A 16,768-nucleotide genomic window follows, 5' to 3' on the forward strand; every position below is an offset into this window, starting at 1 on the left:
TGACGTATCGCTAGGTCGAGATATCTGCGTCTCCGTAAGGAAACACAAGGCCGGCTTCGCCGTCTCAAGGTGGTGGTGGACGGCGATTAAGTTGGAGTGAATTCCCCTGATGTTACAAAAGTCCACATTAGGCGTGGAGCGGGGTTCCGTGGTGTTGCTGCTCTGTTTGTCCTGTGACATACGTGGTAGTGTGCCCTCCCCAGAATACGATCCCTCCCCGGGCGCGAATGCTCGGGGAGGGATTCTCCGGCTGTACTAGAGCCGGTACCCTCCTGGGGTAATTTATGCTTTGATCTTTAATACCGCTCTCATATTTTGTTGGGGGGAAGGGGGGGGGGAATGGCCTCCGGTCCTCGACACTAATCTATGCGAAATATAGCGGCATTAAGCCGCTACTTTACGCCGGTATTCTGTGCGAGTGTGGTAAGTAACCCGGCCAAGAGTGGCCCGATTGTGCTTACGTCAAAAGACGGTAGCGTGACTCTTCCACTTTCAATAAGCCCGTAGTCGCCTCTTACGACACCCTTGGGCCTGGGACCTATTCCTTTTACGCCCCGGGGAAGCACAGGGCTCCTTTATATACAGATTGCCAGTATAATATCTACTTTACAAGTACTGACGCCGCTCTAAATCATAATTAAAACTGAAGAAAAAACAGCGCACTTTTAATTAACTGGAACAACTCCTCGCTTGTAGATAATAGAAACTGTTTATGTAACAATGTTGTGAGAGCTAACTTGACAAGAATGTCACAGAAATTAATTACGCTTTTTCTATTATACACGATTTGTATATAGCTTGACGTTTATCTAAACTACGAATACAGATTGTAAAATAAATAAATGGATCCAGTGCTCTGTGAATGGCTGGATCACTAGCGTTGCGTAGAAACGTCGCTTCATTGTATGTCTTCTACCGCATTTATCACGGGGAGTGTTCCGAAGAGCTGTTTAAATTGATTCCTGCCGCCGAATTCCACCTTCGCACGTCACGCCACGAATTGGAATATCATCCCCACCATCTTGATGTGTGGCGGTCAAAGCTGTTGCATGGGCTTCCTTTTGCGGTGTTAAAAGGACGATACGTTTCTTTCAAAAAAGCGTGTAGACTAGATTTTACATTTCACATTCTTTACAAATAGTGACAAGGACCTCCTCCAAAGATCTCAACGACAATCGGCCCTGCACTGTCCTCATTGTATTCCGGCGATTTTGACCAGATCATCGGTTGATCTTGTGCGGGGCCTTCCAACACTGCGTCTTCCGGTACGTGGTCGCCATTCGAGGACTTTTGTTGCCCCACCGGCTGTCTTATGCGTGTGTTGTCGCACCAGGATTCCACCACCCCAAATCCTCCTGTAGGCTGCAACATCTTTCCAAGAGAGCCCCATTATCAATTGCGATCGCCAAACGGACTGCCATGCGTGGCCAATATGGCAAAACCCCCCAAATTAAAAACATAAATTGGGCTGTTCTTGTGGGAGTTCATTGCTATTTCATGTGTTTTAAGTGATGAGCTTTATCGTTATTTTGATAACACGTAGCATTGAGAGTAATTACTTGAATGTCTTTCTAGCGCTTGGCAAGTCAATAGCTCCTCAAATGATTAGGACATTTAAACCAGTGGGAGGCTCCTTTGCGCAGGATGCCGGCTAGATTTTAGGTACCTGCCCTGAACCAGTAATGTGTAAACATTATTGTGTTTCAGTCTGAAGGGCGCCGTAGCTAGTGAAATAACTGGGCAAATAAGACTTAACATCTTCTGTCTCAAGGTGACGAGCGCAATTGAAGTGCCGCTCAGAATTTTTGGGTTTATTAAGAATCCTGAACGGCACTGCATTGTAATGGTCAGGGTGTATCAATTACAATCAGCTGAATGGCTTGATTGTCTCGTTTCTTACTGTCATAAAAAAAACAATAATACCTGAAAAGTGATAAAATTAAGTTATTTTAATATTAAAAATAACATAAAATTCGCTTATAATATCAAAAGTTGAGAACATTATAATGATTGTGATCCCTAGTAAAATAATAGACACTAAATAATTGAACAGTAGTCTAAAAAAGGCCTTTAAATATCACTTAAACAGAACTAATAATTAAACTAACTGAGAGCGTTTCGGTACGAAGTGCAGACGTGCGATAGTGCAAGATGGTTTCTGTTATATTTTCTACTGGCGCTAGTTACTGATAGTTACGACTGTGTCATTGAGAATGAAATATAACATGATTTCTTTTTATTTTCTATAAATTTCCAATCCAGTGTCCTGTTGTTTAGTTCTAGTGAACTCTTCAGCTAATGAACGGATTTTAATGGGGATTATTTCATGGAGTGCAGTTTAGTCCAACTTGAGAGATAGGATAGTTTTTGTTTCATATTGGGATCCATAATTATTTTTATTTTCAATATTTGTTTTGTATGGACATATTTTTTTTTTTGCTATGAGGGAATTTATTGAGGCACGGTTTGACAGTTCTGCTGGGAGCATATTTTACAAAATAATTCTTGATGTTATGAAATTTTATTGACAAATTCATAAAAAACAGTATTTTATTTATTATGTACAGAACAACGTCTATCGGGTCAGCTAGTCATATTTATATAGAATCAGTAATGGAGTCATTCACATTCATTTAATATTTTCTGTACATATTATGTTGGTTTCAATGCGACAGTAATCTGTTTATTATCTCTCCTCTCCTGTAAAAAAGCATTCGAGTAGATGATGAGTCACGAACAAAACTTAATATTTCGCATTCTTGTTTTTTTCATTAAAAACGGTCTATCAAAGAACGCCACCCGTCCAGTTGGAGATGATGATTTTTAAATAATTCGTTAAAGGATAGTAGCATGATAGTGGACATTTACTGTCTATAGTGTAAGCGCAGCACAGTCGTAAGAATTGCTCTCACGTTTGGATTGCTGACGGCAGATTTTTCCACAGATATTGATAATTCACTGACCTCCGACCTCTCACGATAAGGGGACTAATAGAATCAATTATTGATGGCGAGAAATTATTAAATATATTGGGTACTTAAGTAATTTCTTGCTAGATTATCTGGTTTATTTAGTTTTTTTATATGCCAGACATCGATGGATAAGAAAAAAAAGATTGTTGGTAGGTAAAAATACGTTAAATCAAGCGGGCCGGATGGCCTTTCTCTCGCCGTGCTCAGAACGAATACCCCTAAGTTTTTCGTCGGAACTTATCCTTTAAAGGCATAGTTTCAGGCTCATGGAAGGCAACCCTTGTCCATCCGATCTCTACAAAAAAATTCCAACGCGAGCTCTTTTTATATTTTATTTTTGGGTAATTAATTATTTCAATTAGAAATGATGGGAAATGATTTTTACCTGTGAAATGTAATGCCATCTTTCGTAAAACTAGACATTGTACTAAACTTTCCACACTTTTTCAATATACAATATGGCATTATTAAAGGCTTTTATGCAATGTCACTGTCAAACCTGTGCTACAGTATAATATCTCCAGTAGCTCATTATCTTTAGGTTAAATTGTCTGCGATTTCTATGCAGATGACATTACTGCAGAACCCGTATACACGGGCCATGCAAATCTCTCGGGAAATCATCGAATCAACCAGTGCCGGAAGAAACTTATAACATCTTATTTAATTTAACCCATGGATGGCTCAAGTTTGCTCTTTAAGCATAAAAAATATTTTAACCATTAAAATTTTTATTATTTCAATCATCCATATGATGTTAATTGTTTTAAAACCCAGTTTTAAATTTTTACCACCTAATTTATTAGTTTTAGTATAAACCTATATTAGTTAATACGTGTTTTGAGCCTTTTTTATATAGACAAGGAGGACACACGAGGTCACCTGGTGTTATGTGATCACCGCCGCCTAAATTCTCTGCAACACCATAGGAATCACGTGAGGGTTTAATGTCCCGCGTTTTTTTGAAGGTACCCATGTCGAATCGTCCGCAGAAGGAAGGTCCGCACAAAAATTCGGCGGCAGGAATCAGGTGAAACAAGTCTTCGGAACACTCCTCGTGATAAATGGGGAAGAAGACACACAATGAAGCGAAAGAACACTGGGTCCCCGACAATTCGAGCTGCTCTACATTGCACGCGGTCAAATGGTTCGAGCTGATACTGGGGTGCGCCAGACCAGAGATAACAGCAAAATTCCCTATGTGGCCGGACCTGTACTTTGTAGAGCGCTAGATTGTGGGCCGGCCTGAAGTATTGCCGTGCTCTATTAATGACGCCCAGCTTCTTCGAAGCCAAAGTCAAAGTCAAATAAACCTTATTCAAATAGGCTTAAACTAAGCGCTTCTGAAGCGTCACTATAAATGTTTCTTTTAAATTACTAAGTTTACCATATGTTCGTAAAAGTTGAGCTCGTGAGAAGAATATATAAGAAAGTCAACGGCCACTCTTTTCAATTAAATAGAGTATTTTACAATGGCTGTAATATATATAACAAATTAGTTTGTAAGGTCTGCATCCAATATATAAGTCGTGTTTAAATAATATTAATTATTAAATGAAAGGTAATAACGAATTAAATGTATAAATATAAATTATCGCATATTGGATGCATTAACTTTTAGATCTTGAACTCATTGTTTGTGTTAGGATGCTTCGTGAACATGATGGTCGTGATTACAGTCACAATTGGTAATTACATCCAACAAATACAATGATTCATTCAACAATTTAATGTTTCAAAGCTAGCATCACATCCAAGATATATTTTGTTTTTAATAGAGTAGCCTTTGGGTTAAAAAAATATATTTATTTATTTATCTAGGCACACACATTACAATTAAATGCACACCTTTAAGACACCTGTGCCTATTGTAGTTCACGCAGAGCATGCTTGCTATAAAAGATTTAAACATAAAAATGAAATTAAAAATTCTGAAGTAATATAAATAAATAATCCTTATTACCCCTAAAGTCGGGTGCGTCGTTGCAAGTTCCGTTACTTATTCCCATAAAATACCTACATTAATCCGAAAATGTATCATTAGATAGCTACATCAAATCCAACAAATGACGGTAATATATGAATATTGATGTACCGTCAGCATAAAAACGTAATGTCGAAGAGAATGGAGCACATTATGATTTATGATGACAAACGTTTCAAACGATAATACATCAATTATTGTCATACATGAATTTTCTTTGTTTTCAGATGATCTATCCTACTACTACTACCCTTGATATTTTACCAGTGAGAGGCTTTTTGGATATATGCCGGCTATTCGAATACCACAACGGCGCCTTTGTTCTGCCGTGAAGCAGTAACGTTTTTTTTATGAAAATTAGGGACGAGACGAGCAGGACGTTCAGCTGATGGTACTACCGCCCTACCCATTATAAGGATTCTGAAAAAACACAAAAACTCTGAGCGGCACTACAATTGAGCTCGTCACCTTGAGACATAAGATGTTAAGTCTCATTTGCCCAGTAATTTCACTAGCTACGGCGCCCTTCAGACCGAAACACAGTAATGTTTACACATTACTGCTTCTAAATGCTGAATTAGGCGCCGTTGTGGGTGGTACCCATAATCTAGCCGGCTTCCTGTGCAAAGGAGCCTCCCACTGGTGACATGCAAGCATTATTGTGATTCACTTTTGAAGGCGCCGTAACTAAAGGAAATACTGAGCTAATGAGACTTATGGCCGATTTCACAAACGGCTCTAACTACTAAGTATAGGGCCCCTTTAATCTGTTAAGGGGGTAACTAACTTCGTGCGTGCGTTATAGTGTGATTGTGAAAGAAAAATAAAATATATATTTTTGTATTTTGAATGGAGAAGATGACTTCGCTTGTTGATTTATCAATTATTCAGATCGAAACAGTATTAAAACACCATTATGCGGCAGAAATAAGCATAGTGGTATTCTGCCTTAGTCCCAGACGAACACTGGTACATTCAGTGTTCGTCAACTACAAACTGCTACTAGACAGTGGTAGTTCATATTAAAACTTTTTTATTTATTGTCAACTTTAGAATACTAACAGCAATTTAAGGAAATATTATCAAAACAGACAGCTATTTACGAGTTATCACAAATAACTTTCTCTCATTGTGTAGGTATAGTCGTTTATACTTAGTTATAAAATTAACTACATTTCCTTTATATAAATTAAAAGTTTTTATTACCCTAAATCATAATCATCAAGTGCTGATTGTCTTGAATAGATCAAGTTTGTATTTATTATTAACTCCATTATACAATTAATTACATATTACTGATTGTATTTCGAGTATGTTGCCTCGCCTTTGATAGCTAGCTGACAGTGTTCCAAACTGTTAACCGACTGCTTGATCCTGTTTTATAGTCAAAATGTACGACGAAGAAAGTCACAAGAATATTGAGTGGGATTGCTGGTCTTTTTGACTTGCTCGTGAACGGCGCTCCCTAGGGTGATTGATTGATCCTGTTATCGAGAGCCGGAACAGTTCAAGGCTTTATAATATATTTAGAACATATTTCATATGTTGCATCACTTTGCATACATTAAAATATACAAATATATATGCACACAAGAACTTATACTTCTGTGGCCTAACAAAGCAAAAATTATTTATAAAAATGATTTTTTTTTTAGAAAGAACAATCTTGTGAAAATCTTGCACAGATGGTTTTGACACTAAATTATTAAATAATGAATACGGCTGTATGGGCTTAAACCCTTTGCCTGTCCTAATAATGGACGAAGTAACCAAAAAGAAATATAATAATTAATAAAACGACGCAAACGTCAGAAAATTTTAGGAACCAACTTCAACCTGTTACTTTTGTGTTACAGTGGTGCGCGCGCATCTCAAAATGTCACTCTCATCATTTTTTCATAACGCGCCTAAGTATAACTTCAAAAATTTGAAACTCATCAAAATAATATATACAAAATCAATACATTTTATGCATTCATTATCTTTGGAACACATAAAATTTTTTACAATGGAAAGATTACAGCAACCAAGGGTTACGAGGGGCTGCTGAAAATTTGTGTTGTATTGGTGTCTTTTGCACTAACACAACTATGTACTGTGTCACTCTTGTCTACTTTGGGGGTAGATTGTTCCAACACGATTGTTCAAAGAATATTGTGGTTTCATCCCTTTAGACATTAATTATTTGGTCTTAGTCTTATAAAATCAATAAATTACAAAATTCAGCTTAATTATTTGGTATAACAAGAAGTTCTACAAGTGTGACTAAAGCAGCTTTCATGAAATATAAAAATCATTATATACGAACCCTGCTCGCTAGCAAGGTGTTTTTTGTACAAATAACTTTATTTCATTATTGCTACAAATACAAAGTGGTTGTTCTCATTTATGGCTTTGTGTTTTTATAGCTGATAAAGTTATTTCTATTCTTAATTGTACATAATTATATTGAGATAGATTTTAGAAAATAGATTTTCAAGAATGTTGTGTGTGTGTTATAAATACACTACACTTAAACAGTAAAAAAAAAACAAAGTGTTTACGGTTCATTACACCAAACACAGCGGAGGTACAAACCAAAGTACTTATAAATGACCAGAGATTGGAACTTGTGGACATTACGGTCTTCTTGGGTATCATGTTAGATAAAAAGTTTCAGTGGGGTCCACATATTGCCCATCTAGCAGATAGACTCAGCTCTGCGGCATATGTCGTTAGAAAGATTAGAGTGTACACGAATGTTGCGACCGCTAGTGTACTTCAGTTATTTTCACAGCATCATGACTTACGGTATTTTACTATGGGGTCATGCTGCTGACATTGATATAGTGTTTGCTCAGCAAAAGAGAGCCGTTCGTGCTATACATCAGCTTGGTTATAGACAGTCTCTCAAAGAAAAATTTAAAGAAATAAAATTTATGACTGTTCATTGTCACCTTTTTGCTCTTACTACTGATTTTCATTATTATAACACTAGAAATAAGGGATTACTTGTAACTAATTCTAGTAGGCTTCATAAGATACATAATAGCTTTAAGGATAAATTTATACACTTTTATAATAAAGTCCCAGCCACTGTTCAGCCATTATCTATAAATTAATTTAAATGTTTTATAAAAAATGGCTCTGTCGTAAATCCTATTACTCCACAGCTGAATATCTAAATGATCGGACGGCCTGGGACTAGATTGTGATTATTTTATAGCGATAGAAATGAGAGTACAATATTGTATATTTTTATTGAAAAGAGCGCTAAAAAGAATGCTGGGAGAGTTTCTTGCGCCGCTTCTTCTCTCTCAGAGCGCCATTTGTTTCCGAAGCGATAGTAGTATCCAGTATATTAGAAATGACATCAATAAAAATTCTAAAAGAATCAATTTTAAGAAAATAAATGCCCTTTATGCCTTTTACATGTATGTATCTAAACCTAATTCTCAGTCAGTAATTAGTAAACTGAGAGCAGACCACTTTGGTCAATTAGCCTTTAAGTTTAAAACAAAAGTATTACGATATTCAAAAGAGTTGTTAAAAAACGTTTGTGTGGTAAAGATTACTATAACATAAATGACTTTCTTAATGATTCCACAGATTGGGAATGGAGCGACCGCCTTCAGGCTATTAAATAATAAGTTTAATTGTACAATATTACCTTGTAAATATATTTTTTGATGTAAAAAAGCCCGCTGAGTTTTTTGCGCCCATTCTTCTCAGGTCTGAGGCATTCGTTTTGGAGTGGGTGGTAATTTTTGACATTCAATAATTAGTGATGTCACATCCTATTTGAATAAAAATATTTGAATTGGAATTATGAACATATGGGTGTCTTGGATGGTAAAAGTCAAATATTGATTCTGATGTAGAGAATTTATTGAAGTAGGCGTTACTTTGCAGAAATCCATAATTATACAAATGATTTAAGTTTTCTTTAGTTTCGTGCCAAAATCTGGCAGGAGACAACACGTCCTGAGGATGCCTCTTGTAGAGGAGAAAAACGTGTCGAATTGTTTAAAAACAAATATTGGCGGAATTAACACTAAAGAAAACTTAAATCATTTGTATGATTCTGATGTAAACAGAAAACCTAACTTAGCTGCAATTTATAACCAGATGGCGCAACAAGACTATTAAGCTCGAAAATTCGGTCGGAATTTCAACAATAGTTCAATTCCAGCCCGGGGAATTGGCAACGGAAATTGTTTCGTATCTGTTTCTTTTAGAATGCGATCTTAATCCTTTGTAAAATGGACCAAGACGGAGATAGCGGGAGTCAGCTCGTTTGAGTTTGAAATATTTTTTAAATTAAATTATTATTGTGTTACCTACAACCGACACGATAAAGATCGCCGGAATACGTTGGATAAGGGTAGCGCATGACCGATCGGAAATCTTTGGGGGAGGCCTTTGTCCAGTAGTGGACGTCTTCTGGCTGAGATGATGATGATGCACAACCGACATCTTGAAATATGGCTGCTGTATAAATGTGTGTGATTGATTGCAACCACAGAACAAGTAAATGACACCTCTTTAAACTATTCTGTGATTGCATCGTTATTTCACCAACGAAGAAAAGATTTTAAAGGCCGGCAACGCTCTTGTGATTCCTCTGGTGTTACAGGAGATTTTGGGCGGTGGTAATCACCTCAACTGGGTAACCACCGTGAAGCTTTTTCGCGTAGTACCAAGCTATGAAATGAGCTTCCCTGCACTATTTCCATGGTACGAACGACGAACTAGTTACCATAAAAAAGCACGTGCACTTTTCTAAAAGGTCGGCAACGCTCCTGTGATTCCTCCATGGTGTTGCAAAAGAATGTGGGCAGCGGTGCTCACTGCACATCAGGTTACCCATACGCTCGAGTCTCATCCTCTTCCATAAAAATGAAGAACCCATACTTCACATAAAATTACATTTTCTTAATAGAAAAACAAAATATATTTCATTTTATACCAAGAATCATGAATACTTACGATAAAAAGTGCAGTTAATTTCACAAAATGACGGGAAATTCAACTTGCAATTTAAAGATTACCATAGTTTTATCAAAAAAACTACTCTAGTTAATTTTTATCCACGTTGGAAAATAAACAACCAATTAATTGTTTCTAATTTATTATTGAATAATCGTTAAAATATAATATAACTAATCTATATTATATATATACAGGGATGTCCCAAAGATATGGGACATGAAGGGAAAGTACCTTAAATATCGAAGATAGGCTATTTTACTGAAAGAAGACTTTATGTTATTTTTAAAAGTTAGTAATTCTGCATTCAAAGATTTTCTAAAAATTACTTGCCTCGTCTGGGAATCGAACCGACTTAAATGTAAAAAAAAACACCCCTACTTTTATGATGCCATTCGAAAGAATGGCCAAAAACTAATAACTCTCTTAAGTAACATAGTATTTTAAAAGAAAGTAGTCAATAAGGTGGGTGTTTTTTTGTAAATTAATTAATTAAATGCTCAAAATGTGATCCCTCTTGTCTTACGTAAATGGCCAATCTTTTAATGAGTCCGCTGCCTGTAGATTTTCATATCATTTTATGGTGAATACTCGATAGGATATGGCACAATTCTGTTTGTAACTCGCCCACGTTCTCGTATCGTTTTTTGTATAGCATGTCTTTCACGTATCCCCAAAAGAAGAAATCTAATGGTGTAAGGCCCGGGGATCTGGCCGGCCATCTAATCGGTCCATTCATACAAATCCAAGTAGGAAAACATTCATTTTACGTTGTTCCTTTCTTTTAAAATACTATGTTACTTAAGAAGAGTTATTAGTTTATGGCCATTCTTTCGATTGGCATTATAAAAGTAGGGTTTTTTTTTTCTACATTTCAGTCGGTTCGATTCCCAGACGAGGCAAGTAATTTTTAGAAAATCTTTGAATGCAGAAGTACTAACTTTTAAAAATAACAAAGTCTTCTTTCAGTATAATAGCCTATCCTCGATATTTAAGGTACTTTCCCTTCATGTCCCATAACTTTGGGACATCCTGTATATATATATATATATATATATATATGAGATTTCCACGTATATAGTCACTCATCACGATATCTCTGGAACCATTAGGCGTAGAGACTTGAAATTTGGTAGGAATATTCCTTTCACCGAGTAGAGGTCAGCTAAGAATTTCGGATTTTACGAAATTCCACCCGCAAGAGATTTTTTTAATATGAACAGAACAACGTCTGTCGGGTCAGCTAGTATCCTATATCATTATGCTTAGAAAAATCAAATTTTCGTTCTAAAATAAAATCGTAGCCAATGTTAGATATAAAAAAATTTACTATTGCTAATTTGAATTAAAATAAAAACAATTCCACTATCATAAATATTATTTAATTTTTCAGGTAAGATGACTTTTGTACTGCGTGTAAGATCTTCTACTTCTTCAGAACCGGTTTCCACGAAATATTGTCCAGGCCGTGGAATTGCCTCTTCATATTGTGCCCATCAGCCCACTTCGAGTTCAAGTAGCTATCGTCGTCATCCTGTTCCAACTTCTTCCACTCTTCTTGTCTCCTGTACGCTTGCAGCATCAGCTGTTTCCTCTCTTCTTCAGTCAAAACTGGCTCTCTTCCAGGTGCACCTTCAGTAGAAGAGCACAGTTTTACTGTGACTTTAGACTTATCGTTGGGACCTGAAATTTGAATACAAAAATTATTATGTCCCTTGGAAATTGATGGGTTCAGCTAAAAAATGGCTGTGATTATTTATGGCTTAGAGCCAAGTGACTTTTAAAATTAATATTCATCAGGGCTTTTTTTGAATAATTCTACAAGCTCATTAAGTATTCGTGCAATAACCTCTGTATATTTTTTTATAATGAACTTGTTTTGATCGTCTTTTTGATGTATTTAATTAAAGTCGGTAAAATTAAAATTAAAGTTTTTTCAAATTTTCATTTTTTATTGAAATGAAAACTTCTTTAGCCGCGTTGGATCTATCTTGATGTACATCTAAGTATAATATATATAATACTTAGATAAACGTAAATTTGATGTAATATATTAAGTATATATTATGCAGTTTTATACTAAATTGAAAATATTCCGGTGGTCTTCAATTTAATCATCACCATCAGTTCACTTTAGCAAATTATACTTTCTATATACAAATGCTTTATCTGTTTTAAAAAAACCAAAAACGCCTCATAACCACTTGTGAAAAGAGTTTTTAAGTCATCCATACCGGAGAAAAGAGGCCTTTCTTAAATTTTCGAACAGAATTTTCTTAGCTGCCTTGTATCTTTATCTAACTCTTGTATTCCATTGTTAAAAAGATCGTAAACAACAATACTTGAATAATCAAATTCAATTAATTAATTTTGTAATTCTTTATTTTTGTCTGTACTTCATCCCTATTTAAATTTTCTCTAAGTCAAAACTTACACTGCCCCAATGCCTGACAATATTCATAGAAAGGGATCTCAAGTTTTCGATTCACTTTTAGATGAACTTTAAGAGTTATTTAAGAAATACATCATACTCACCTAAATGGTCGCTTAATTTGTTACCATTTATAAATTTCTTCCCACACGCCCACACACAAGCCCGCGACGGATCGATCACCTCGTTTGCCGCTTGGGTGCCAGCTAGATCTTCAACGTTGTCCAACTCCATCCTCACTGGATCATGGGGTGGTAGACCAGCAGGAAACACTATCTTGGTTGCTCCACGGAGCTCATCCATCGCTCGGCTAACGTCTTTTTGTGTCATACATTCACGAAGATCAACCTGAAAATTGATTAGACAGAATTTCTTTTGCCACAGCAGATCAAACGTAACAGTGGTATTTTAAGGAATCTCTACTCGAAATTCAGCCAACGGGAACTATATTACTGACACTTCCTTGTATCCATCCTCTCTCTGTCTCATGTCTCTCTGTAATTCATAAGCTGCAAAATCTATTCAGCTGAACGAATGGCATATTTTTTAATACAAAAACTCATTGGGACCAAACATATAGCCACCTTCTCCAAATAATAAATAATAAACAAAAATTATAATGAATTATAATCTCGAATATATTCAATATATGTGTGAACTTTTTGGCAAAATATTCGTTAATTATGCGTGCCATTCATATAGTCAGTAAAATATTCACCAATAATTAAATATTTCCTTTGTCCCGAATTTAAGTTAATTTAGATATTCAAACATAATTTTGATCTGATTTTAGTGCTATGCAGAACGTTTTTAACGCAAAGTTTTTAGTGAGCTTTTATACTTAAACAATTACTACCATAGAAATCTAAAAACATAGGCACCCTGAAATATACCAAACAGAAAATTACATCGATGTCTTTTTTTAAATTAAAATGCTGTTTTGTCAGCAAAATCTATGGCGATCACTTAGATTCTTAGGTTGGTATTGCCGTCATTTTGAAAACCATTGCTGCATAAGTCCCTCAATATCCGAAGAGTGACAAGCGAACTTAGCAATGTACCGTATGTATAGCGATAGTTGTTCCGCAAGCAAATAGCACTTATAACTTTACCATAACCTTCTAATTTAGATTTCTTGGGAATCTAGTCTTGTAATATCATCATAAAGATTCCTCAGGTGTTGCAAGAGAATGTGAGCGGTGGTGATCACTTAGCACCAGGTGACACGTCCGCTCGTTTTTCCTCCTCTGTCATAAAAGGCATAAAAAGGCAATTATTTTAAAATTGATTACTTTAGAATTATTTTTGACGTCTTTTCTAATAACTACTAGATACTATTACCGCTTCAGAAACAAATGGCGCTCTGAGAGAGAAGAAGTGGCGGAAGAAACTCTCCCAGCATTCTTTTTTTTGCGCTCTTTTCAATAAAAATAAACAATATTGTACAGTCATTTCTATCGCTATAAAATGATCACAATCTAGTCCCAGGCTGTCCAATTATTTAGATATTCAGCAGTGGCATAAATAAAAGATACAGAGCAAAAAATATGATATTTTATGTGACATATTTTTTATAGATGTTAGCGATGGAAAAAATCAGATTATCCCCATAGTGTTAAGCGGTCTTATCAAACTAAAATCGAAAAGTATCACTAATAGCTCTAGGGCGTGACGTAATCACATTCTACTGTAGCCACTATCAAACCAATCTGAAAAAAGTAGCCTTCGCCTATAAGGTTGGAAGTAATTTTGTAATTTTGAATGTGCGTTGAAAAATTTCTTATAAATTGCATAAACTCTGTGAACGAAAGTTAGATGGTGTTGATATCATCATCATACAATTATTTATCTATTATAGTTTTTTTATGACAGTAAGGGACGAGACGAGCAAGATTGATACGCCATGCCCACAACAATACCGTCATCTTGAGACACAAGATGCCAAGTCTCATTTGCCCAGTAATTTAACTAGCTACGGTGCCCTTCAGACCGAAACACAGTAATGCTTAAACGTTACTGTTTCACGGCAGAAATAGGCGCCGTTGTGGTACACATAATGTAGCCGGCATCCTGTGCAAAGGAGAATTGTTCTAAAATTACGCAAATTTTATCTTCTATTTTCTTACTCACATGTTTCTTGCTTATAATTTCTTTAGCAGTTTCAGCTGCTTTCTTCAAAACTTCCTGAAGATTGGGTGGCGGAGCAAAACCGCACCGGCGTCCCATTTCGTCCTTAGCGAATACGTATCCTTGAGGGGCACACTTCTTCGCCCATGGATCTTCAAGTTTTAGCTCCTGAATCTGAAAGATATCGTGAACGTTTCTTATAAAATAAATTTATAGTATAAATATTAATACCGTTCGGGAGCGGGAGTGTAACCTTTTACTCGTTTGCTACTAAGTTGACTTAAAAGTTTGAGGGAGTAACGAATTTAAAGTGGAGGGAGGAACAAGTGTGAGACTCCTTTGCATAGGATGCCGGCTAGATTAAGGGTACTAGAACGGCGCCGTTTTTTTCCATGAAGCAGTAATGTGTAAATATTATTGTGTCTTGCTCTAAAGGGCGCCGTAGCTAGTGAAATTATTGGGCAAAAGAGACTTAACATTTTATGTCTCAAGGTGACGATCGCAATTGTAATGCCGCTCAGAATTTATCAGGGTTTATGCTCAATGTTTCTCTTGACTACTTGACTCTTGACTACCGGTATTGCATATATCCATTCGGGGTTGGTTTTGCTTCATCTGATGAGCCATTTGCACGTTTGCACTTTGAAAGGTATCAGGCAGTGTACGGAACGCAGACGTGGTCGCTAACTGTGAGCCTTATGAGGAAGCTCATTGTCGCTCAAAGGCCAATAATAAGGGCTATGCTAGGAGTTTCCCTGCGAGATTAAATCAGAAATGATGATATCCGTAGGAGAACCAAGGTCATCCAGGTCATCAAGGTCAAGGCGATCTTTGGGGGAGGCATTTGTCCAGCAGTGGACGTCTTCCGGCTGAAATGGAAGGCAGTGTTTGTAGAATACTTATAATACGTCCGCATTGGACAGTAGCTGATGATTTTGACTAAAGAAATGATTGTAATATTATTGAAACTTACCTGCTCATCAGTGAGCCCTTGCATCTCCAAAGGTAAGAACGTACCATGTTTCTGCAGCTCATCTAACTCATAGCAAATCCTCGTCACTTTTAGTCTTCCGTTAAATATGGCAACTATATCTTTCACCACATCATCAACACTATTATTGACGTTAGTCTCGTATAGAAACTGGTTTTCATCACCACGTTTTACGTGAAGGATGACCATTTTTATAATAATTTTGCGCAGCGGCTTCTTACGATACTGTTGAATTGATTAAACAATAGTTGCTATGGATACGTCTTGTAACACTGTTGCCATGGTAATTTTTAAGGGATCGCGTTCAATAAACTAACTGAGACATGACAAACCAAATAGCACGTATTCACAATACTATAATATCATTGGTATCACTTCTAAATATAAGCGCCGATTGATATTATACTATTAGATTAAGGATTGGTCTCCGCTGCGCTTTAGATATCGTAGGCGTAGTCGCAAAGCGCGGGAACTAATACTACGCCCAAGTACGTACTCGAGCCAGTCTCTTTTCATTTTCAGCAATGATATTATAGTATTAAAAGAGGTAGATATGTCACTAGCGCGCCAAAAATTTATCGCCTTAATGGAGACAATTAGTCCCTTTGGTCGTAGTCGCTCTCTCGATACGAAAACGGTACGCACGCGTTTGTTGTTGACAGAATTGCTTACAATTTGATATAGGTACAACATTAAAATGCCGTCTTGTGTTATGGGTAGATGCATTAATTACGAAAGTAAAATAAAATTATAGAATTACATACCACAGTTGAGAAACCATGAATTATAACATTTTATTTGATTTCATTGTTTACCTAACAAAATAAATATGTCGCGTCGCCATGACGACGCCGATCGCCACCAAGCCGATCATAGATTAACGTACAGAAATGACGAAATATTGATGCTGTCTGTTGCGGGGTGATCGAGGTAGAATATTTTACGAAATAATGTAAAAAAGTCGTTGTTGCAGTTAATGTAATACGAAACATAATAATTTTTAATAAACAAGTGCGTATATAGGTAGCTGAACTATCAAACTACTAAAACAAGTTTAAGGGTAGGTAGCGGACGTAGACAGTGAGTGCTATTTGCTTACGTAGGAGTTTTTTCAGTGTCCCTTTCGGTATATCCCTTGCTAACTGCAGAAGAATTAATGGATCATTTTCTTCTTCTCCCATTACCTTATTATAATAAACCCTCAACAAAAAGACATTCATAAATAATATAAGATACAAAAAATAATAATTGTAATCTTAAAACTTTTTGGGAGCCGTCCACGTCGCGTCGTTAGT

At 36.2% G+C, this 16,768-nt stretch overlaps 1 protein-coding gene across 1 annotated transcript; it reads right to left on the reverse strand.

Annotated features, from left to right (window-relative positions):
• Positions 1 to 11,290: 11,290 nt before the first annotated feature.
• On the reverse strand, positions 11,291 to 16,329 carry LOC126968421 (cilia- and flagella-associated protein 298-A). Its single transcript, XM_050813448.1, has 5 exons — positions 16,238 to 16,329; positions 15,456 to 15,698; positions 14,486 to 14,656; positions 12,460 to 12,703; positions 11,291 to 11,607 (listed from the first exon to the last, which is right to left on the reverse strand). Exons 2-5 carry the CDS (start codon positions 15,660 to 15,662, stop codon positions 11,351 to 11,353), a joined length of 879 nt encoding a protein of 292 aa, XP_050669405.1. The 5' UTR covers positions 15,663 to 15,698; positions 16,238 to 16,329; the 3' UTR covers positions 11,291 to 11,350.
• Between the last annotated feature and the right edge of the window lie 439 nt (positions 16,330 to 16,768).

The sequence above is a fragment of the Leptidea sinapis genome, chromosome 15, assembly GCF_905404315.1.
Source record: "Leptidea sinapis chromosome 15, ilLepSina1.1, whole genome shotgun sequence".
NCBI classification, from domain to species: Eukaryota; Metazoa; Arthropoda; class Insecta; order Lepidoptera; family Pieridae; genus Leptidea; species Leptidea sinapis.